The 24,235-nt window shown below is 40.4% G+C and overlaps 1 protein-coding gene across 4 annotated transcripts in view; it reads left to right on the top strand.

The window, feature by feature from the left end:
- AFF2 (AF4/FMR2 family member 2) overlaps positions 1–24,235 on the top strand; it is a 302,637-nt gene that overhangs the window by 144,092 nt on the left and 134,310 nt on the right. For all 4 annotated transcript variants that reach the window (XM_027645270.1, XM_027645271.1, XM_027645272.1 and 1 more), the window contains exons 4-5: positions 2,603–2,647; positions 23,180–23,266. In XM_027645270.1, coding sequence (XP_027501071.1) covers positions 2,603–2,647; positions 23,180–23,266 — 132 coding nt within the window. The remainder of the gene's footprint in view (positions 1–2,602; positions 2,648–23,179; positions 23,267–24,235) is intronic.

Below are 24,235 nucleotides of genomic sequence, written 5' to 3'. Positions count from 1 at the left end.
AGTGATTCAAAACAAAGCAATGCCAAAGGGAACAAAAGTTCTGTCAAACCATTAAAATCTTCTTTGCCATTAACACAATTAAATTGATGCATGAGCATTTAAAGTTATTAGCAAGTGCTGCCAGCAGAAGCTGGTTGTGATTGCATAATATATAGTGGGCTTTATTGAAGTAAAATGGTATGTTTATTGTTATTATTATCATTAGTTGTGAAGTAACGTAAACTTAAACAGTGCTGTGAATTGTCAGAGGACTGTGAGACAAGTAAGAACATGGTCTGCCCTGTATTAATAGCCAAGTACACAGTCATCATTCTTCTGAACAAAGGAATACACATGGTACCATGACTAACCATTAGAGCTGGCATGTGCAATGGGAGGGAGGGATGTTAAATAAGGAGAGGGCTTCTATACCTCTGCTGCTCTCACTCTTCCCAGTCTGACTCACTCAGCTGACTTTTGGGCTGCTCCTGTTACTGCTGTGAGAAATTTTGTGGTCGTTGTGTACAGTGTAAGCTTATTGGGAGAGTATTTGTTTTGTTTTGTCATATTCCAACACGCTTATTTTTCAATGAAAAAAATGAGGCGTGTATTAGAGACACATGTACTCCCAGTGTCCCACTGCACATTGCAGCAATACCCCTGCTTGCTAACCTTTTGATTAACTGTATTCCTCACTGAATGGGCAGCTGGTATGAGGAATGGAAAACACAGATTAGCAAAGAATTTACAGGTATTGAGGGGGAAAGCAGTGATTTAAGTGAAAAGTAGGGAGATGAAGGAAATCCAGTGAAGTCCAGGTCATGCGTTGTGAAGGTGGACTGCATGCCTGTTGCAGTTCATGCTGACCATCCACTGGCAGTTCTCAGCCTAGGTTTGGTATGGGATTTGAACTGAGTAGAAACTGGGGACAAAAGGTAAGGCTCTTTTTTTGGTTGTTTAAAGTGATATTATGGAAAATTGTAATCTATAGTAGATAAAAATCACTAATACCCCTGCAGTGTAGTCGTATTCACTTGGGTAATTCTTTACCAAGGCGCTGATGAACTGTTGGGAATTCAGAGAACTGTGATGAAATAAGCCAAAGGGGAGGAAAATGTTGTTTATCAGGAAAGAAGGTAAAAGTTGAACATACAGCATTTGAGAAAAGTGGAGTATAATTCTGCATGTCTGTGCAAATGTGAAGGGAAGTAATTAATTACTTTAGAGTAGTGGGAGGAGCTCTACAGAAAGGCTGAGGTGACACTGAAAGCAAAATTTTAACCATTATGCTCATAAAGTATCAAATAGTTTACAACACTGCTACATATTTTATTAAGGGAAGGGATGGGAGACCCATTTCCCTACAGTTATTTCGGTCAGACTGGCCATAGTACTAGAAAATATAGGGGAAACGTGCTACATTAGCAGAGCACAAACTTGGTGATCTAATAGGTCTTTGTGGTCTTTGACTTCTGTAGCTGTGTGGATTTATTCTTGAAGCTTACTGCTGGCTGAAATATAGGTGGAAGGCCATGGTCAGTGCTTTTGGTCAAGCTCTACAGCAGATAAGGATGACAGGGATTAAATTTAGTCATGAGTATCTTTTACCGAACTAGTTAATAAGGGCAATAAGGTAGAAGCTTCGGGCAGAAAAGTCTCACTGAATATTTATGGCACAAAGGACTTACCTATGCTTTGGTATCTTCCTGAATGTTGTCTCTTCCTCTTCTCCTTTTCCCCCGTGATAAGAGCCCATCACAGCCATCTGCAATTGCTGCAGAATGATTGTACATACAGGTCATGTCTACCTGTTCTTTCTGTAATTGTTCACAGTATTTAAAAGTTTTGTGCTCTTTCACGCCCTTGGAATGAGGGATTGTGACAAATGCTGTAAATACCATTTAACAAGTGTTTTCAGTTGGAATATATTAGTAGCACCACCATGTGTGTGTGTGGGTATGGCTGTGTACATAGATATATTGCACCTTTTTAAGAGGAAAAGGAGTAACTGTCAAGCCTCTCAAGGTGGATTCCTGTGTACTGTGCAGGCTTCAGAGGATACTTAACCTGCAACAGGCTGATGAAGTGAGGGACAACAAAATCAGCAACCACCCCTATAGTCCAACCAGTATTTTACTACAGTATATGTTTAAGTTTTAAGAGCTGTCTGGGCTGTTAGCCTATTAAGCTGTAGGATAAGATAGTTGATGATAACAGCTTTCTCCTAACTGTTATCACCTCTGTCCTTCGCTGCAGCATGTGGCAAGTTAAACCAAACCTCTCCTTCTCTCTGAAGGCTGCTGATAGGAGTAACAGTGGGATCTTCTTCAATTACAGAAGTTTCAGGCAATTCTAGTGCCAGTTCTCAACTGTGAGGAAATCAGAGTACTTTATTGCTTCAAAAGTGTCGTTAGTAGCACAAAGCAGTGTGCAAGAGAAAAACAACTTTTGACAAAGTGGGTCCTGCTGATGATTTATGTTGATCTGAACTGGAAAATTTGGTAGGCAGCAAGCCTCAAACAGAGGCAGTTGCTTGTTAGCTGTTCACCTCTGTGGTTGTAGTCACTGAACTTTGCATCCAGCACCTGACTAAACATTTCTTTTTTTTGTTCTTTAAATTTAGGTTACCCTTCCCAATGACTCCAGTTGTGTGGAAGAAATACTGCGGGTGAGTAATACCCTTTGCATTTTTATCTTTTGTATAAATTTTAATGCTGTTATTTCATCTTTCAAGGAGAGGGTTTGTAGGGCTGTCTTTAACACTGTAGTTAAATAATAGCATGTGAGTGGGTCTGTATTAAAGAGATACAGCCAAGTAGTAGGCCTGGAGTGCTCTAAGATCAGTTCACCTAATATTCTGCATCTGCCAGCTCGTCTCAGTCAGGATTTACACACGTTCCTGTTCTTTGTTAAGCTCCCAGTCTCTGTGAGTCTGTCCAGGACACATTTCTCTCCTACCCTGATGTGTAGCTGCGTTCGTTCTCCTATTCACAAACTGACCTACAGTCTTCCTCCTTCCCTCAGACTACAGTTGTTCATCATTCATGGTTTGGTTAAAAACTTACAGACATTTTTTCTGGGATCTCTGGTCAGTGGTTGAATACAGAAAATTACAACTCCAAACTAAACGTGGCTTAATTTCAACAAGATTGTGTAACAAGAGAAAGGGGAGTGTGCACAACAAAGTAAGTCATATGCCTTACTTTAAATGTAAGATAGGCTTTTCCTCAGACACCCAAATTTGAGTTTCTCTCTTGACAATGAGATTTGCCTGGGGGCAGTTTTGCAACCCCACCAGTGCCTCTTTGGGATTTAGGTTTTTATCCTCACAGGTTGAATTTCCCATGTGTCAGAGCTACCTCCCTGGGATTCCCAGGCACCCTGCTGGTTTTTGGTGTAGAAGGGATAAAATTTCAGTGGGAATTTCTGCTAACCATATCCTCATTACTAAGAGCTAGTGCAGCAGACTAACCCAGACCTGAAATTGTGTGTCACAATCATGCCAACTTCCTTGCAAAGACATGGACTTAACTCTTGCTTATAAAATAAAATAAGCTTCCCAGTATCCATTGTAATCCAGAGTTAAATAGTTTGGGAAACTTGTTCCTGGTTTGTGTACACACATTGTCTGAGGCTGACAGAGATGTCTTTATGGGTTGGCAGTGTTGCTGCAGAAGTTTGTGGAAGCAGCAGGAAAGCATTCATGTGCAGACTTGCAGTAACACAGGAGTATCTGCATGTGCACCCAGGAGCAAAGAGTGCAAGGAAATAAATAACATTTACTTTCAACCTTCAAAGTGAGCAGGGGTTTATTACCTAAAGAACACTAAGGGAGAAAATGCAGAGGAAATGTTGAAAGGCTGTGTGAAATACTTGATATATTTTAAATGTCTTCTTCTCTTGTTTATATATTTCAGTTAGGTTCATTACTATATTTGGAATGAATGACTTGTTGGCTGGGGAAAGCAGTTGTTTTCAGTAAACAGCATCAAAAGAAAATGTGATGTGGTGGATTTCAGGGATCAATCATCCAGGTGACAGTTTTAATGGGGAACAGTGCATATAAATCACAGGAAGCAGAAATGTCTTTTTTTCTAATCAAGAGGAGCCGATCCTATTTCCTCCCCCATGACTGTAATTTGAGTCAAGAAACAAGCAAAATGTCCCAGGCTTTCTTCTGAAACATGCCAAGAGTGGAGCAAGACTTGCTGTTACCTTCAGAGGATGGGGATGAACTGCAGAATCCCCACTCCTGCCACTTGTGGGCCATTAAACTCAGGGGGGGCTCTTGGGGTGGACAGAGCAGGTATTTGGCAGGGATTACGTGTCTCTGGGAATATCTTTCACAGGGACATGTAATGGGCACCTGAAAAAGAGATACAAACCAGCAGATCTTTTAACTGCTGGCTGCAGATGCCCAGCAAAGACCTGGCTAACCCAGCCCCACCTGACTGAGAATGGGTCAAAATCATCCAGTCTTTAGGCTCCCCATGGAAACCCTGTATCAGGAGATTCAGGCTGTCTGCTCCAGGTGAAAGAATAACCCTTGGTTTCAGCAGAGATTTGAACTTTGAGAACCTGGATTAAGCTCCCAGCCCTGACAGGTACTTTCTGGCCTTTTGGAGCTGTTTACGTAGGCTCTGAAGAACTTTGGGGAGCGTGGGTCTCAGCTGCCTGATGACAGCTTCCCTGGGTAAAAAAAAAAATAGGTTATTACCATTGCTGTCCTGTCAGGTATGTTGCAGAGATAAAGACAAAGGATTCCACGACAGTCAGGTCCTGAAGGTGGAGAGCTGGGCTGTAACTGAGTTTTGACCAAGGAAACCACTGGCAGCATCTGCTCTGGGCTGTACCCTCTGCTTAGGGCCAAAGGGCCAGAGGTGCTTTCTCTTGGAGCACTGCATGCCTTGAAGATGGCTTTTTTTCTGTTTGTTAGGGTGTTGTTTTGTTTTGCTTTGTTTTGTTTTTTAAGTTGAGGAATAAGGTGACTTAGTTCCACCCCTCAGAAAGACACAATTACTCTGGAGGGGTTTTTTGCTAGCCTTTACAGGGAAGAGGTACTCACGCTAAGATCTATGACCCCTGATTTTACATAGCTCTTTTTTTTCAAACTGAACTTGATTAATGGTTTTTGTAATTGTAGAGGTTTGCAATTCCTAATCTGTCTTCCTTTTTTTTTAATCTGGGAAGAAAGGTTTAATTGAGTTTATATTCATAAATTTTCAACTGAGTGAGGGGAAAGGTCTTGACTCCGCTCAGAACCCTGAGTCTTTAGAGACAAAATTTCACAGTCCTTTGGATTTCTTGAAACACTTAGCTACTTATGTCATCCTGTGTAAATGCTTTAAGGACTGCTCCCAATACTACAACCAAAGGTTAATGGCAGACCAGTCTCCTGTTGATTTTACTTTTCTAACCAGACTGACTGAGAAGGTCGTGAAAACAACAACAATAAAATAATAATAATCAGCAGCAGCATCTCGTGTACAACTAAGGCCAAACTTGATGATAGTACAGATTTGCATTTAATACAGGTTGCTAATACAGAGCTGAAAGATGAAGGCAAGTACACTGGTGGTCAGTACACTTTTTTCTGTCCCAAAATGTGTTTGGTTTTTTTTTAAAACCAATGTAATGGTTTTAAGCATGGATAACGTGGAAGACAGGCAATTAAAAGTATGTGTGTGTAATTCACATTTTATTAATATGGATTTAAATTGTCACTTGCTATGTGCAGCCACTGAAAAATGAGTTCATTGAAATGTTGTGATACGAAGTGCAGATGGGGTGGGAGAACTGACATTTAAAACCAGTCTCCAAAGCTGTTACTTGTGCCACTTGTACCAGTGCTTTACATCAGCATGCCTTGCTGTCACTGCATGTGATGTGAACCATGTGCTGGCCCAGGCACAGGGGGGTGTGTGGATGACACTGGGGGTGAACAAGCAGTGATCCTTTTCCTGCCTGTAGAGAGCACAGAAGGGGCCTTCCTTAGCATTGGTTTACCTCTGGGTGAAGAGTTGATAAGCATACATACAACATCTCACAAGAAAGAAAGGAAATTTTATTTAACTAAATCTTCTGGAGGACTCGTAGTGTAAATTGAAACTTTGGGCTGGGTGTTTAGTCAATCGATTAGATGTAATCCTGCAGAAGTGAGGCTCTGGTCTGTACACAGACAACTTTCCTGTCTGTGTTCTAACCATCTGGGCAGGCACTTCTGTCTGGAAATCTGTCCCTGCTTAGAGGAACAAAAGAATTCTTGTAGGTGCATATTCACTGTAGTAAGGCATCAAGTAGCTAGATGGATTTCTGATGTTATGTGGACAGCTGTGATATTAATTAAAGGCTTTCTAGTCTGGAAGGAAAACAAATCCTAAATATAATTCAGATTGTAATAAGTATTAAAATGACTGGAGTTAAATAAGCCAAGTCTGTAATTTTTATGGTTGTCTTCTGGTGACTAATGACATTGGAGAATATGTAAATTGATCAGCAGGTGAAAATGCCCTTGACTGGACAAATTATGTGTAGTATTACCTTCCTCACACCAATTGAAAGCACTAACAGATTTAATATGTCTCATCCATAGCTGAAGTGAGCTGTTCACATGGCAAAATTAGATTGTAACAGATATAGCCCATTATTTGCCCCTCAGTAATTGTTTTCTCTTCTAAAATGCAAACCAACAGTGAAGAATGATGCTAAATCTAATAACAGTAATTGTAATTTGAAAAATACAGGTATGCTGTCCAGCGTGGTTACAAATGCACTTAGTAGCTGACGGGCAGTTTAAATATTTTCATGTGGAGTCTGGGGGCTTGCTGGGGAGGACATGATGTGAATTTAAAATGATTATCCAGACGTCATTGGACAAGTGAATAACGAGCTGACTGGCCTAGTAAATCATGTGAACCTGTCAAATGTGGGAACACGTTGGGGAGGAGATGATGTCAAGTAACAGTAACTTAGCAACCTGGCATTTAGCTGTCCAGAGAATGAGTAAGAGTAGCCACTTTTAAATAGCTGAGTAAATAAATGAATCCCTATACGTCTTAGGTGTGCTATAAAAATAGCCCAGCACCGTATGTTTTGTGTCAAGCTGCTTCTTTCTCCAGGATAAGGTGATTTATTATTTCTATTGAAATGAAAAAATGGATTGAAAAGTTAACCCACGTGTAAATGTGGATCTGTGGCCTTTGTCCCTTCTCTGGTGTGCAGCCTTTGAAAGCGTGCAAGGAACGGGTAATAGCCTGCTTTGAGAGGTTTGTTTTTTTTTTTTTCCTTTAGACTTTGCTCATGTACACAGAGATTTGGATGGATAAAAACAATTAATTTCTTAGCAATTTCTACGCCATTGCATTTTCAGCTTTTTATCAGCATTTTCTCAATGGAGGCAGAACCACTTCCTGCTCTTGCATCAAAATAAATCAAGAGGTAATTCTACTGACCTCTGATCTCATTTGAGTTCATTGAATTCTTCTTCATCCCACACTGGTATAAATTGGCAGCAGCTCCACTTATGTTGCTGCTGCTGTTATTAAATAAAAAGGAGTTACCTCTGCATTACTTTAGGTATACATAAAAGCAGAGACCAGTTCTTTGCTCTGATGACTGTCTAGATGTAGTCTCGTTCCATAAAATGGAAATGCTGAGTAGTTCTTTGAGAACAATTCCTTCCTGGTTTGGTAGGTGATCAGCTCAATTCTGGTCTCAGTATCACCACAAACATTCAGCAACAATTCCAGGAAGGTCAAAGAAAGCCTTTTCTCAGCATTTTGTGCACTGTCCAGTATCCACACAGGCAGGGTGAGATCGATAGTTGAAGTCATCTGAGGACTGCCTGGTGTAAGCTTGCAGTTGAAAAGGCTCTTTGGGAGTTCGAGATGTCAGCCTTAGGTTTCCCCAGCCTAGAGCAGACCCTTCACACAGAGCCTGGCCTTGACCCCTGGGTGCTGCACCTGAGCACAGCAGAACAGCATTATTCAAGTGTTTGGCCATTTCACCCTTACAGAGACAACACTGTGGTGGCACCTCAGAAGACAGACACCTCAAAACTGTCTGTATTAACTTGAGGGTGCATCACATCGAGAGCTCAGAGCTAACTTTAGGCTGAGTGGGAAGTTGGCATGAGTCAGTGCCAAGTATTTAGCTTAAGGCAGCTGGTCTTGTGGGCCACTAGCATGGCACAGGTTAGGTATGAGAGGAGTTCACTGGTAATGTAGATATATAGTATAAATCTGCTTTGTGCTGCCAGATGAACGCTGAGCAGGCTCCTGCTGTTGGGGAGGTGACAGGGAGGAAAGGTTGACTGTCTGATCTGACAAATGTGTGTGGGTGTGCAGCATTTCCTGTATTCGAAAGCTGGTGTTTTGCACCTGCCTGTTACAGGGATAAATGCCTCTTCAAGATGTAAGGCAGCAAAAGATTAGACCTTTGTCAGGACAGACAAGCAAGGTCTGATTCCAGCTTGCAGGCACATTTATCAAATAAAGGTTTTATTTTCATAGCAGTATTAAATAAATTATTTAGCAAAGAACTTTGAAATGTAAAATCTGATCATTATGTGGGTCTATTGCAGCCTGTCTGCACTGTAACAATAAAAAAAGATTACAAAAGGTATTCAGGAAAAGAGAGAGAGAGATTGCCATGCACCTATTTCAAACTCGCTATTCAATTCTGTTTTCTTATCTCCTTTACCATAATATTTTAACATATATTTTTGTACTGCCAAATTGAAATATTGCTGATTTCAGTACTGTTATATAATTCTGCTGTCATTGCCAGATTTACCATTGCTACTAAAATTACTGTAAAAAGAGCTGACATCACAAGGGTTTGGACATGTATTACTGCTCCTGAAGAGAAGGAAAGTAATCCCATGATAAATGAATGACTGCCAATGAGGAAGAGAAGCTTGTTTTCCAAGCTCTTCAGCATCTCTTTTGTATGAAAACAAGCACTTCTAGTTTTTCTTCCTTATTGATAGTCAGCTCAGAAACAATCTGCAATGTATTGCAACATGTTATGTCCTCAGCATCCTCTCCCTGATTCAGCACTCCGTTATGATAGGAATAATTACATATTATGAAACAATACAAAGTAATTGTTTTAAACCCAGTTCAAACAAGAAAGTAATTGAAGCAAAGTCATTGTCTTAGAGGAAAAGATAGTAAGTTTTCCAGCTTCTGTGGAAGATCAGATGCACTCTCTGCGGCACTTAAAAGTATTGGTTATTTTTTCAAATACCTTAAGTATTGTACTTCCAGAAATAAGTGAAAGAGGTAAAAAAAATCTGGGAAAGCAGTTTGATGGAATCTTGTAGTTGAGCAGAAAGTGTCCTAAAACTAAGATTCCTACTCCCAATTTGGAGAGACCCATTGGACCTGAATTCTCATCCCTTTTCATCCCTTATCTTTGAGTGAAGGAGGTAGAGAAAACAGACCCAAGGAATCTGGGATGTCAGATCAACTTTGAACTTTTGTATGCTCCCATGAACAGAAAAAGGGCCCAAGTGCTGAACTCAGTGGAGAATTTTAAATGCTACAACACCAATACAGTGTTTGGCTCAAGCTCCCTTAAGGACCTTGAGGGCTGCATGAGTTTATGTTGTATAAAAATGTGATTAAGAACTTCAGAGCCTGTAATGTGTCTGTCCTTGAGTGCTGCTGCTGATTCCAAAACTTCTGGTAACAGCTACAGCACAGTCTGCAGTGCAGCCAAGCAGAAAAGCCATCTGAAGCTCCTATACTCCACTTACACAGCTTACTGCCAGAGTATTAAACAAAAAAATCTATTCCTATTTTGAGACAGAGGTAGTAGAATATTTCTCTGGTCTCAGATTAATCATTTCTGTTATTTCATCTTGTCCTGTCAAAATGAAACATGGTTAAATATGGGCACTGAGTGTTTAAACTGCTAGCAACGTTACCTTTCATTTAAGTAGATTAATAATGTGTACTCTACATAACAAATTGCTTTAGGCACAGAATGAAGACATTGAAAACATATTAAAATCGAGTTAGGCTTTCTGAAATGAATGCATGCTTTAGAAACAGTCTTGGTTTGAAACGTCTGTAAGATCTTCTGTGTCTCTTTCTTTCACAAAAGGGAAGGGCTCCATTTCTGCAGCCCTGAGGGCAAGTGTTGCAGATTTAAATTTCTGGTAGGAAGCTTCCCCATAAGTTAGTGCTGCTGAGGAAGCTGGTGGGGTCCATGAAGGATAAAACAGCCATATGTGGTTACTCAAGAAAAATAGAGTAGGAAAAGGTTAGGCAGACTTGGGGTGTCCAAAGGAGCACTGGGCTGGAAGATGTAGCTCAACAAATCTTCAGAAAGAGTTTCAAGAGCTCACCTCTTTGAAATTCTCTTCTGAAGCTGGAGCTGGCCAAGACAATCAAAACCTTTACAAAAATAGTTGATGGTTAAAAGAAATATATGTGAGGAAAGGACTAGAGAAATTAAAATAATGGGCCAAAAAGAGACCAGACGCTTGAGGCCTGCTCAGTTTTGCTGCTTTATCTGCATTTGCATGTTGCAACTTTTGATGCTTTACTGCTTTGTGCTCTGAGAAAGAAAGTAAAGAAAACAGGACAGAGATGACACCTGGAGCAAACCTGAAGTTTCAACTTTGAATCTCATTGTTGCTCTCAGAGGAAATGAGTGGTAGTGTTCTGCTGCAGTAGATACCAGGAATACTTGTTGCCAGTTTCTTAATGTGCTACAGTCTAAATTTAACCAAAAGTCACTCCTAATCTCTTTTTCATAAGGCAAGAAAACAGATACTAACTGACTTATGGAACAAAAAGTATTTATTTCTTCCTGAGAGAGCCCCTGGACAATCAGGTGGACTTTTCCTTGGGCAGAGTCATGGGGTGACTCAGAGGCTTGCTGACCTCCATGGGGCTTGTGGATGGGATGTGGTTCATCTTCTCATCTCTTTGAACACCTTCCCAATAAGTGCTTGAATACATACACTCAGATAAAACATCTTACCTTTAATTTTCCTGAATAACCTTGAGATGCCCCTTTGCTCCACAGTGTCTCCTTCTATGAAACGGTGAAATAGAACCTCACCCACACTGCCTTCATTAAAAGTTAAATTGGTTGCTAGCAAAGTGCACTGATGTCCTCAGCTAGAATTACTGGTGTGATAATTGGACAAAAGCAAGGCTCAATCAGATATTTAAAATTACACTACATACTGTGAATTATCCATTTCTATAGAGAATTTCTAACATTTCTTTAAAGAAAGCATGTCACTGAATTAAATGTTCAGAGAAACCTTACAAACTTCCAATCTATTTTAGCTGTATATTTCACATTGTGCTTATAATTGTGTTTTTATTGAATATGTAAGTTCCTTTGAATTTCTTAATACAGTACATGGGTTTTAATATGCATTTGAGAAGAATGCATACTGAGGATGGGTGGCACTTTTGAGGGTTTTCAAATTGTCACATTAAAATTGTCACATTTGTTTAATTAGCCTGTAGATCCTGCCACATCGATTTGTCAACTGTGTAACAATATCTTTGGATACTTAGAAAATCAGACCGGAATGTCTTTTTTCTTTTCTTTTTTTGCTTTTTTTCCTTTTCTCGAGGAATTTTTCACGTTTCTTTTCGGTTTAAAAGCAATCATACAGGCATCCAACCTTGAAAAAGTCAGCAGACAAAAATGTCAGTTTCTAGCATTAGAAATGAAGATGCTTTTATTAGTTCAAGGCGTTGAGGTGTTTGTTGACCACTGTTCAGAGGCAAGGGGGAAGAACTGTCTACAAACACAAATCTGAAGGTCAGACCTAAGTACCCAGATTTATATTTTTTCAGCATTCTGCACACACTGTGTATTCTTCCTGGTGCAAGTGTTACTGTATGGCCTGCCAGGGCTCTGGTGAGACTGTCACTAGAAATCCTGTTATCAATGCTTTGCAGCTCTTGTTTAAGTGTTTTCTCTATTCCAAAATTTCTGTGCAGCATATGAGTAAATATTGTTTGGGGGAGGTGGAAATACCTGCTAATACTTTGCAGGGTAAAACAGGAACAACATGGACACATATGGGCATGGGTTGCTATGGGGGGAAGAAATGGTCAGGGTAGTGTTCATTGCATTTGCTGTTGGTTGAGTGGGTGATTTAAGGCATGGACCAAATTTCACCTCTGGAGCCAAGCTGGAAAATGGCAGGTACTGATCTCTTGTCAGGAGTGCTGTGAGATCTTCTGATGGAATTTACTGCACAAGCACTGAGTGTTAAAGGCCCCTTTGGGCTTTGTAATCCATTAATTTCTTTGCCATGGGTATATCCTACTAAAGAATATGTTGTTTGTGTACACCAAGGTACCATAACCTTTAAAAGTACTCTTCTGAGCCTCAGAAAAAAAAACCACACCCTTTGTGTTTGGTTCGCAGGAGAACAATCCCAGTAGTGGTTAATTTTTATTTTTTTTTTAAATCAAACCAATTAATCCCTTCCACTTATTCCAGTATTTTATCATTTCTAAGCTCTTGAGTCGCTAATCTTTTCAACAAGAGGTCTGAACTGCCAGTTTATCTGAAAAAGTATTGTTGTACCAATCAAATGAAAACTGGTGCTCAGAGTTTTTTTGAAGAGCAGCCCCTTGCCATTCCTGAGTTCAGACAAAAACAAAGAACAGGGCTTCAACAGTGAGGCATTCGCTGGAGGCTTCTTTCCATGAAAATAGTTATCACTTCTTTTTTCCTTGGCAATTGAGTCATTGTTGCTTTTAAAAGAGGTTGTCATGATCTCCTCATTACCATTTTTCTTAATATGATAAGTGTAAAGTACAAGAAAGCTATCATGTTTGAAAGGATACAGGAACCCTAAGGAATGTTGCACTAACTGCTTGTGCTCTTTGAAAAGACTTAGACTGGGAATTTGACTAAATGTATCATTCTGTCTACTTTGCAGCAGCATTGTCATTTTATAGAGTCTTTCACTTACAACACAAGTTACCCTTCAAAAAGAATACCGTGTTACTACATCCAGCCTTTGTATGTCTCCAGCAAAGTGAGATCAACAACTCCTTTTGGTAGTTGCTGGAACATAATACTACACTGCACTTTGTGCAAAAAAAAAAAAAAAAATATTCTTTGGCAGGTTTATTCCAGTTCATCTTTGTTTGGTGACTGGTAATTGTCAGTGTTTGACACCAGCAACTATCACTAAATGCTTAGAGCTAACAGCAGCTATGGGTCTACTGGGTGGTCTTTTCTTGGGCTTGCTCCAAGTTTGTTCCAGATTGTTCATACGACCCCTGATAAACTTGTACTAATGAACAGTTTGCTATTCCTTTTTGGCCATCTAGAAGCCAAAAAGACGGTACATGTCATCGTCTAGTAATGTAGATATATGATTTCTAAATGCCAGAGCACCAAACTTACTGCATTTCAGTGCTGTGGCTTTTGTGTCCTGTTCATTGATTTTCCTGTGGGAAAAAAAGTAGTGTAGTGTTTGGAGACAGGGAGGTTATGGACTTTGCCCTTTTTCAGCCCTGTTTTTAGGACTTAGTTTGTTTCAGTGTAGTTTGCTGTCAGAAGTTTTTAAAAAATGCAGACACAGGAGGAGGATGTATCAATCTGGTATAGAGTCAGAACATGCTGATTTCAGACATTAGGACCGCTCTGTGTAGGACCAAACATCCTCAGCTGTCATATGTCTTAGTGGCACTCCCAAGTATTTAATATTTCCAACCTCAAACTTGCTAGCTTTGTAAGAAAGAACATGCTGGGAAATGAGGAATCAAATTCATGCAACAGTGGGAATCTGTCTACCAGAAAAACTCTGAAGCCTCCATACCTTAAGGGAGATCAAAAAAAACCCCTCAGCATGTTTTGGCTTCGGTTTTCTTTACTCTTTAGGCTGGCTTATTTAGGTAAGGCTGACATGCCAAAAAAGTATATGTTGTATCAAAACATCGTCTATAACATGCATCCATTTTTTCTGCACCTGTTAGCTTAGCAGGAGTGGATCAAAGGGGAGTGTTGGCATGATTTACAGGACACACAGATGCAGGAACAGACCTGCTTCAAGGCACAAGTGAGGAAAAGGAAATCTAGACTGAAATGTTTGTTCTTTTCTAAAGGCTAAAATTACTATAATAAATGCCAGGTTGCATGAGAGGGTTTCAGGTGTCTGCTTAGGTCTTTCTGTAAGAGAAGAGAATTAAAGGGTTGAGCATGAGAGGCAGCAAGGGCTCTACCTCTCTGTGACAGGTGAGAACCCATAGTATATTCTTTGGCAAATATGCTAAGATTAACCTTACAAAAGGTGACAAAATTAAAGGATCCAATGATTAGGCTTCAGTTTGGAGTTTCTTTGTGCATCCAGGGCTTGCTGAATGCCAATCAAACTGGCTATGTTGTCCACTCAGGATTTTCCAGCCAGTATTTCCTGTTCTTAATTTCCAACCAATATTCAGAAGTTCCACCACTGCCCGAGACATCACATAAGGCAAAAAGATGAGGCAGTTTTTGCCCCTAAAGGATTCACAGTTCCTGATGCAGGCACTGGGAAGACAATCATGCTCCTTAGGGGAAAGTGAATTCTTCATACATGAAGGGAGAAGCGAGTTCTCAACTGGGACACATGGTAGGGAGAGCATCACATAGATGAGGAAAAGGAAATGGTGAAGAAGGGCAGGTTTGAGCTTTTCTAGGTGTTCACTGTGTCTTTGCTTCAGCCTCAGACCACTATTTTAGCGACATTACAGTTGAGGTGTTGATGAGACTGTGTAAGAACAGTATTAAAAACAAATGCGACCCTGGCACACCCACTCGGGAAAACCCAATACTGCTGCAATACTGCTTGTGTGGTAAGCAGAATAAGAGGTCTGGCAGAGTCTTGCTTTTGAAGGCAAAAAAACGGCTTTTGTAAAGGATTTCAGTGTGTATTGTACAGCGGCTTCATTTCTTTGTATTTGATGAGTAACAACTTAGAGTCCAATCTTAATGAAAGCGAATCATGGCTTACACAAAAAAAATTAGCTTTAAACTCATATAAATTGCCTAATCTGGTTTCTTATTTTCCTCCATACGCCATCTTAGATAATTAATGCTCCTGTTTTAAGACTAAAGCTGGTGTCTTCTGGAACAAGTTAATGTTTTCAAATTCCTGATGATTTTTGGACTCAGCTTCATCATATTCTCAGGATTTAAGTTATATGCTGGTTACATGGGTCTAAAATATAAAACTTAAATGGTTTCTGTGCTAAGGCTACTGAACAAGAAGTTTTGTAGTTTAGCAATTTAATTTTACCTGCCATGGAATTTGGAGAATTTATTTTTTCACTACATTGGCATAAGTGGCTCCAGAAACTAAATGTGTTTTATAATAAATTGCATTGATAAGGTCTTGTCCTGTGACTACATAATTCACTGTTGTATTTTGTATGAAAAAAACCATGAATGGATTATATATGACAATGTAAAGGAGATGATGTAATGTATTGTATAAATGTGCACAGTGGAGTGCCTCAGGGTAGTCTTGTTTTGTAACTGTAAATTATAGTTCTACTCTCCTCTTGGTGTGAACCCTAAGTTTCAGAGAAGAAAACAGGCGATTCAAGACATGCTTTTTTGCTTGTGAAGCTCAGGATGGATGGAACAAATTACCAGATTCCCTTAAACAAGTGCCAGCAGTGAATAGTTTCAAAACACAGTTGCTTATTTACTTGGAGAATGGTTTTTTTGCCAATGTTTTTTAAATTGCAGAGATGAAATTATATGTTGGTATTAGTAACTTTTGAAAGAATTAGCTTTTTTTATGACTTATTGTGCCTTTGTTTATATTATGCTGTTGTAGTGCCAGGATGTTCTGTTGCATTTAACAGTTCAGTGCATACTTCCTATCTCTTGGGGCACTCATGAAAATTAAACGTGCCATCCCTGGGGATGGTTACCAACAAGTATGATTTTGAATAAATAAAATCAATGGGATATGGCTGTGCATCTTGGGATGAGGAACTGGCAAGAACAGGAGGTATTGCTTTGACCATACTGTCCACAGCAGGGCTCTGGTTCTGTGTATTGGGCAACAAAGCCATTAGTTTAGTTACTGGGAGTGACAGCTGAAGGATGCCTGGCTTTCTGGAACTAGTGACTGCAAGTACCTGAATATTTATGGGTGTATCAGTGACTTGTAGGACTCTAAAACTGGTGTTAGCTGGTGCTAACTGAATGTCTAGTTATGGATGTGATATACAGAAAATGCTGAGAATCAGTAAGTATGGAGGATCAGGATTTTACCTTCATGATTGCTCTTGTGTTCTTGAAGTGCTCTGTGAAAGACACAGCACCAAACAGTGTCTGTAGCATCCCGGGAGAGCAGGACCTCGGGTCTGACCCATTCTGACAGTTCCATGTTCCTGACCCATCAGGTCTGTCCAGAAGAACAGTTGTATGGAAACAGGGAAGCCTTACGTGCCCCAGCATCTCACATGTGCTTGGCAAAACTTCAAAGCTTTGGTCATCCTCTCCTTGCACTCAGCCATTATGGGCCGTCCTTACCAAACCCCACATATTCCTGTGGGAGACAAGACACCTCCTGCCTGTCTTGGATGGAGAGTTACATTGTTGAGTACAGGCCTGTCTCCTGATATAAAACTAACTTGTCAAGAGAGCTGTTCCATGTGCGTGCTGTAAGGCCCTGTTCCTTTTTTACACAGTGTGAATTTTTTGGCTGATTATGTTCTGTGAGCTCCCATGTCCTTCCTGCACTCTACTCATACAGGTAACCTTAGCCTGGCAAGAGCAGGGCTACAGCTGCTGCAGGTCTCTTGTTCTGTGCAGTTTACCATAATGATGTTTCTATAGTAGGTCCCTATGGGGATTGTGGTGCATGTCCTAAAAATGCCAAGAACACGTGAGAAGGTGCTCAAGGGCACAAAACTTGCTTGGGATTAAATTGAAGGATTGTCCTGGGCAGTGTGAGCCACATTCAGGACAGTTGTTGACCGTATAATCTTCTTGAGGTGGACCCTGAAGAAAATATCTGACCTGTTTCACAGAGGAATCTCAGGAGTGAACTGTTGTGTGCACAGTGTGGACTGTTTGGGCCCAGGGCCCAGCAGGAAGCTAAATTTGACAGGATAGACACACTATTATATAGGCTATGGTTTCCTTTAGGATTGTATCCGACTTGTTAAATTGGAATCTGATGGCGAGTTCATGTGGTGTAGCTTCATTACTCTCCCCCTAAAACAGCTTCTTGGGCTGAGATACTTTCTCACTATAATATGGAGCATTGTTTTTCTTCACATACACAAGATTGGTTAGAGAAGTAAGCATATCAATCATGATTTACTATTTTTTTATTGTCTTGTAAATGCTCTAAGCAAAGAATATGAGTGTTATTAGTTATAAAAGCTACAGCATGAGGAAAATATATTGGAAAGTTTGAGGTATACAGAAGTCAGAGAGTATGGAGAAACTCAGCAGAAAAAGAAAATGTCCATATTTCTTTGTGGATTTCCAAATGTTAACAAAGTAGGAAAGGAAAACATATGTTGTAAAGTTTATAGTCAACCTCTGTTGGCTTCTAAAGCAATTTCTATATTCATTTTCACTGAGTATAATTTTTGTCTGTCCCCATCTTGTTAATGTGGAAAGGAATAATAATTTACCATCCCCAGTTGGCAAAGGGAACTTATTTGTCATCATTGATAAAACCCACAGGTGAACGCTGTGGTTTAGGTTATGGTCAGGGAAATGGTTACTTTTTGTAGAATAAATTCTACTTTTTCAATAATAAACTCATGCATTTATTCAGTGTATTTCCAAATGGACTTTAGGCAGGTTTTGGTACAGCAACAAGATAAATTCTAGTATGACAAAGACATCATTGCAGATGCCACCACATTGTTCCTTCAAAAATATGTACTGGGCACTAGCACTCATAATAAATTTGCTAAAACATTTGCATGAGGAAAGTGTTTCCTGCCTTAACATTCATACCAGAAAAAAATTGCTTTCTTTGGAGACCATCACTGAAGTCTTTTGGTTGATTTTTTGGGTTTTTTTTCTCTTACAGGCAAAAAGGTGTGGTATCCCTTTGATGATGAGAATTTTTTCTAAATGCTGAAACATGATAATCAAATGTATATTCATGAAATTACCTATCATGTCCCTGTCAATACTGACAGTGTGTCAAAATCTCTTCCTAAGGAAGCCTTTGGCCTTACATAAATCAGGCCAGATTACTCATCAGGATATTCCCAACTGCTCCTGCAAATTTTCCTTTCCTTCATAAGGAATATGAATGAAAACAACCTGTGGGGTTATCGCCTTTGTGTTCCTTTAGAGTTCAGTGTCATTTGCTTGTCCACATATGTGTCTATATATGTCTATATATTCATTCATTCATTCCTTATCCTTTCTTTCAAAGATGAAATGGGCTGAGATGTTTTTTAATTCAGTATGCATCACACACTTAAAATGTGGCTGCCCCTCATGCATTACTGGCTTCCTCGCAGATAGTTTGATCAGGTTTGTATAAATGCAGAAACTAGAAAGATGCTGTGAAACAAGACACGCTTTTTACTAAGGTTGCATTGATAAATAGTTAATAAAACATTAATAAATCATTAATAGAGTCTTTAATAAATGGTAAATCACTTGGCTATCTTTATTCCATCAAGGCAGTAGGTTGCTTAGCACCAGCTGTAGCATCAAGTTTGTAATAACCTTAGAAAATCTATTCATCACATATTAATTTTTTCTGAATGCAACTTTAACATACTGTGTCACCAAAAACTGGAGGAAGTTTAAAGCAACAGATTTAGCTGGGAGTTAAAAGGATTGAGAAGGGCATTTGACAGAGAGAATACTACAGATAAAGTCTCTTTAGCAGCAGTGGCCTCAGACTGCATTTATTGCTGGTGGTGTGTGCGGGGCTGCTCCTCCTCCTGCTCCACTGGCTGCCCTCTAATGATGTGGGCAAAGTGTCAGTCCTGAGACTGCCTTTGTGGCCACAGAAGGAAAACACCAGGATTGTTGCTTTCTTCTGCTGCTTTTTTGTGAATGTATCCACAAGAGAGGCAGTAAGGATAGGGTTTGGCCAACAGAGATCTATCAAAACTAGAGAACAAGAAAAAGGGCTGGGAAAGGTCTTAGAAATCTCATCACCTACTATGCATCCCAGTCCCAATGTAGGAATCAATTCTGCCTAAGCCATTCCTGACTGATGTGTTCTAATCTGTTCTTAAGTGTTTTCCTCCACAGATGGAGTCTGTGTAGCTCTCTGAGCAATCTATTTCAGTGCTGCAGAATCCTCACCATTAGAGAGCCTTTTCTTGAGTCTAACTGGAATTTTTCTGGCTGCAGTTGAAGTTCATATCCACCACAAAACTGGAGAACAGATTATTCTCTCCTTTAGGAACAGATCTTTCTGTAATTGAAGACTGTTCTCATGTCTCCCCTCAGTTCTCCCAAGGGAGGTAGCATGAGCCCTGTATCTTGGGAGACTTCAAATTAGATCAGGCTAAGCAGTTTAGAGTGCACTGTAGGAAGGGAAGCTGCCTCCATAGGAATGCAGAGTACACAATCCTGGTTCTTTTTTCCATAATGACCTCTTAGAGCCTGGCTCAGTGCTTTTATCTGTACTTAAAAACACGGCACACTTTCTTTTGAACGAGAAGGAAATGATGGAAAAAATGAAATACAGAGACAGGAAATAAATCTTGAAGGCAGCTATTAATTTTAGGGACTGGTTTTGTAAAGCTATTTACCATCTGCCCCATATCCCCCGTACTCAGTTCTTCAGCTCTGACCTTTTCCTTAGAAACTTGCAAGTTTGAATCCTTCCCCAGTCCTCTCCTTCCATTTAAATCATGATTTGGCTTTGTACCTCTGCAGCCCTTAGAAGGTTTGCTTGGGGTATTTGTATTTTGGGTGATTCATTAGATCATGTCTGCATGTGTCCTTCTTAGTTACTCACCTGAGGGCTTTTATAGCTGAAAAAAGCAGACTTAGCTGAAGAGACGAGCGTGCCTAGCTCTAATAAACAAAACACATGGACTCAATTAAAACAATGTTTAAATAATTTTCAGAAAAGGAGGATGCTTGATGTTACTACATCAGAGGACCACAGTGACTTCTAAGCCAACAAACTGTGCAGGTTTACTTTTTCATTTAATCTCCAGGTCTATAAAAAAAATGCATGCTTCCATAGCAGTCATCTGCTCACTCCAACAGTTAACATGATTTTGGAATTACTTTAAGTCCAAACCATGTGAAAATAAATCCTAACTCAATTTTGTGGGATTACTTTGTTTCCATTAAATTCCTCTTTAAAGCATTTCATATGCTCGGTTTTATTATTTTTACTTCCAGGAATTTCTAAATACTTCCAAATTTGGATTGATTAAAGTTTTTTAACTTTTCCTGGAAAAAAAAAAAAATAATACAATTCTCTGCCTGCTTTCCCAGGTATTTACAAACCAAGGTGGCTACAGACACATCTTAATGGATACATGCACAACACACACACTGCCTGTGTGGCACTTTGTAGTCTTAACATATTAGAAGGTAGATATATCAGATTTCACAAACTAAACAAAATAGAGCTTAGCCAGTACTTAAAGATGAGGGACCTCCAGAAGAAATTAGGACATAGCAAAAAATGGTGAAGTCACATGGATGATTAAACAAATGATATCCTTTCTTCTGATTCTCCAGGGTAATGTGCCTGTGCTTAAGGAACAGAGTAGGACTGAGTTAAGCAGACAGTCACACCCCTGCAGGATGTGGGGGTTTGACCCCTTCCTGACAACGGTGCAATGCCATTTTTGGGTGTCATTCTGTAGCTCAGCAGGGCTCTACCCGAGTGGGATGTGCAGCTGTGTGGTGGTTGGGGTGGGGTTGCTGCCCAGACATTTGGAAGTGACATTTTTCTGATGAGTAAATTCAAAACTTTCTCCACCATCATTCAAGGTTCTTTGGTCAACAGTGCTCTGTAGGTAGATGTAGGTATGTTTCTTTAACCAACTGTATACTTTCTCACTCCTTCCACACACAGTGTTTGCTTATACACCAATGTTTGTGCTGTTTTGCATGTCTGATCCTATATGGAATCTTCTGTCCAGTAATTTTTTTTGCAGTGATAATTGAAGTGAAATGCTTCAATGAAACTAGCTTGTACCTTTGTAATAGACCTTGATGTTCACAAGATCACTCTGTAAACACATAGATTGGATAGTCCTAAACTCTCTGAAGCTGACTTTTGCTCAGTGGAGTCAGGATTTCGTACCTTGTAATTGAATTTCCTCAAATGGCAGACTCCTTTTCCCTTTTCCCACTATTTTATGTTCAGGTTTCCCCTAACAGGGAGATGACTAGGTTTGCTTACACTTTAACTTGCCAAGTGGGTACACAGTGGATACTAGATGCATTTTGACAGTGAATATTCTGAAATGTTTGCTGACATCACATTCTCATGAATCCCAGGCTTTCTGTACAGCCTTTTATCTGTGACCAGGAAGAGACTGAGGTCAAGCCTATAATTGCAGTTCTAGAATATGCTTCATTTCTGCCTTCAGCCGGACTGCCTGGCCCTCCTTTAATTAAGCAATGCAGTCTCTGTTTCATCGTTTTGCTACGAAGAGATTTGCCACAAAGCAACATCTCTGGCGTAGGATTTGGCAGAAGCGTGCAGGATTTGGTTTATATTATCTCACAGAAGAGTTCACCGGATGCACAAATCTTTTTCTGCCTTCCCCTGTGCGGAGGTCAGACCATCAGTGCATTAGAACAGTGCACTTCTTGTCATGGCACTGGGCTGCTGCAGCCTCGCACACCGGGAGGGATGAGCTGTTCACCAGCTGCTCCTTTCCTCCTCGGTGCCACAGTCTGGGCTTTGTGCAATGAAAATGGGCCCTGGGTTTCCACAGCAGAAACCCAGAAGCTCTTTTAGGACCACAGGCATCTGCACCTCCCCTGTCCCTGGGTCATCTGCCCAAGGCTGCACTGTGTGTGTCCAAGGTGCTGGACCGGCCCTGCCCTCCTGCCTCCACCAAGGCTGGTTGAGGGTTTCTCTACATGGTGGTTGATCCTGGGCTGTGGCCCTTGCATGGCTCAGCCAGCCCTCACTGCAGTAGCAGCATTGCTAAGGGTAGAAATTTGATGGGCCAAAAACACTAGTGCCTATCAGGAGCTGGGGGAAGTTTATATGTCTGCCTATCCCACTGACTGAGGACCATGGTGCATAGTTTTCCCTTCTCTCTCCTAACCTCTTGCATGACATGTACTTTGGGACAGATAACTGAAGATCTGAAACTTACTGGCTTTATCTTCAGTAAATTATACATTAGTGTCAGCTGTAGCCACCTGGGGCATGTCCTTAGCTGAAATGCACCCAGCACACTGACCTGACAGTTATATTTCCTTTAATTAATTGTGGTATGTTACATTTTTATTTGTGGAGCATTTGCAGTGGTTGTCATGTTACCTACAGAAATTTACCTGTTCATAAGGTTTGTTGGGAATGGCCCTGGGTTTGACCAGTATGAAATAGCAGCTGGGAAGTTTACTGATGTCGGGATTATGGCCATTGAACATAAAATTTCCTAGATTAGACCCTCTTTTGCTCTTTACCTCCCTTGCCTCAAGAAAGAATTCTTTTCTGGGCTTTGTAGGCAAAGAAAAACAACCAAAACAAAGATACAACAGAATGCCAGTCAAGTATTACTGCCTCTCTGGATATTTATTAAATTGAAAACAAAGATAAGAGAGAAAGTAGCAGTGCCTACCATAAAACACACTCATTAGAAGGGCATTTACAAGCTCTGCCTAAACCAGCACTGCCTAAACCCCCACATGGCTGCATCTTGCCACCACGCACCCCTCTGTAGGGTTGCATCCAGTGCTGTGCAGGAGGGTCCCCTTCCTGCTTGGGCTTTGCAGGTAAAACCTTACTCTGTTCATAAATCTTGACAGCCTGACCATGGAGGTGGAATCAGCTGCCACCTGCTGAAGTCACACTTTGAAGGGTACAACCTGTCCTCGCTGTCGTTCTGCATGTTGGGTAGTTCAGGTGTTCAGCTGTGATAGAAGGATGTGTGATGGTGGGGTCACTTCGTTCAACAGTTGCATCTCCAGGCTCAGTGGAGCATACATGATCCTCTTTAGCCCTTGTTCTTCTTTATGTACATGAATTTGTTTTCAAAACTTTTTCTTTCTTCCCTAGGAGATGACCCATTCCTGGCCTCCTCCTCTTACTGCTATTCACACTCCCGGCAAGGCTGAGCAGACCAAGTTTTCTATCCCAAGCAAGGTACCAGTAGGCTATTGCCAGTGACCTGATTAACATTCTGTTCTGTTGCGTGTGCTTCACTGGAGAGTTTATTTTTGTAACTGGTCCCCTTTTCAAAAATTTCTAATACTATTTTTAGTTGGAAATTCCCAATCAGACTGTTGTGTTACTAGTAGAGCTGCTTATTTAAAGCTGCAGAAGATACAGTGGAAACAAAGTAAACTTTATCTCTGTTGATAGAGGAGTCTTTCTAAATCAAGTACAATATACTTTGTTTGATTTTCCTCCATTATTATTTGAGCAATGAAAAGGTTGAAGTGGTCACTTGTTCCCATTTATTGATTGATTGCAGGGTGAGGTTTAGGCTGCATGGTCAGATTACTGAGGCTGAAAAGGTCCCTGCATGTGAAGAGTGCGATGGCATCTGTCTATGTCACACCCCAGTGGCACACAGGATTGGACAATGCAGTCCTCAGCACTGGCCTTGTTAAAGGCACGCACTCAGCACTTGCCACATCAGAAACACATACCTGGAGAGTACCTGTGGTTCACCCAGCATGCAGTGAATTGTTAAGTGGTCTGATTTGAACATTCTTTTAGCCCAGACTTCAGTATTGCCTTCTGTAATTCTGATAACACTGCTAGGGATCGAGCTCATACCCAGGGCAGGTATTGCTGGGACCTGAATAAATGTGAATAGATGTGAGCTGATGATGTTTGAGGAAGGGGAGAACTTCCCCAGGGTGGGAAATCTATGCCATTCTGTCATGGAGCTACGTAAAAGTTTCTTTCTAAAGGCAGGACCTTGGAAAACATCTTATAAAACTGGTACTCCTTGACATTATGGTTCAAGCAATCATGTCCTGTTTTAGGAGCTGTATTGTGATTTTCCTCTTACTGATTTTTGTAAAAAAGTCCCTCTCCATCTTTCTTGTAGGCTCATAATTCTCCAAGAGTATATTCCTCATTGCAAATTGGTTGAAAGTCAGT

The sequence above is a fragment of the Corapipo altera genome, unplaced genomic scaffold (genome assembly GCF_003945725.1).
Source record: "Corapipo altera isolate COAL_440 unplaced genomic scaffold, ASM394572v1 65, whole genome shotgun sequence".
NCBI lineage: Eukaryota > Metazoa > Chordata > Aves > Passeriformes > Pipridae > Corapipo > Corapipo altera.
The sequence above is the reverse complement of the archived record's forward strand: the minus strand, read 5'-3'. Positions and strand labels throughout refer to the sequence as shown.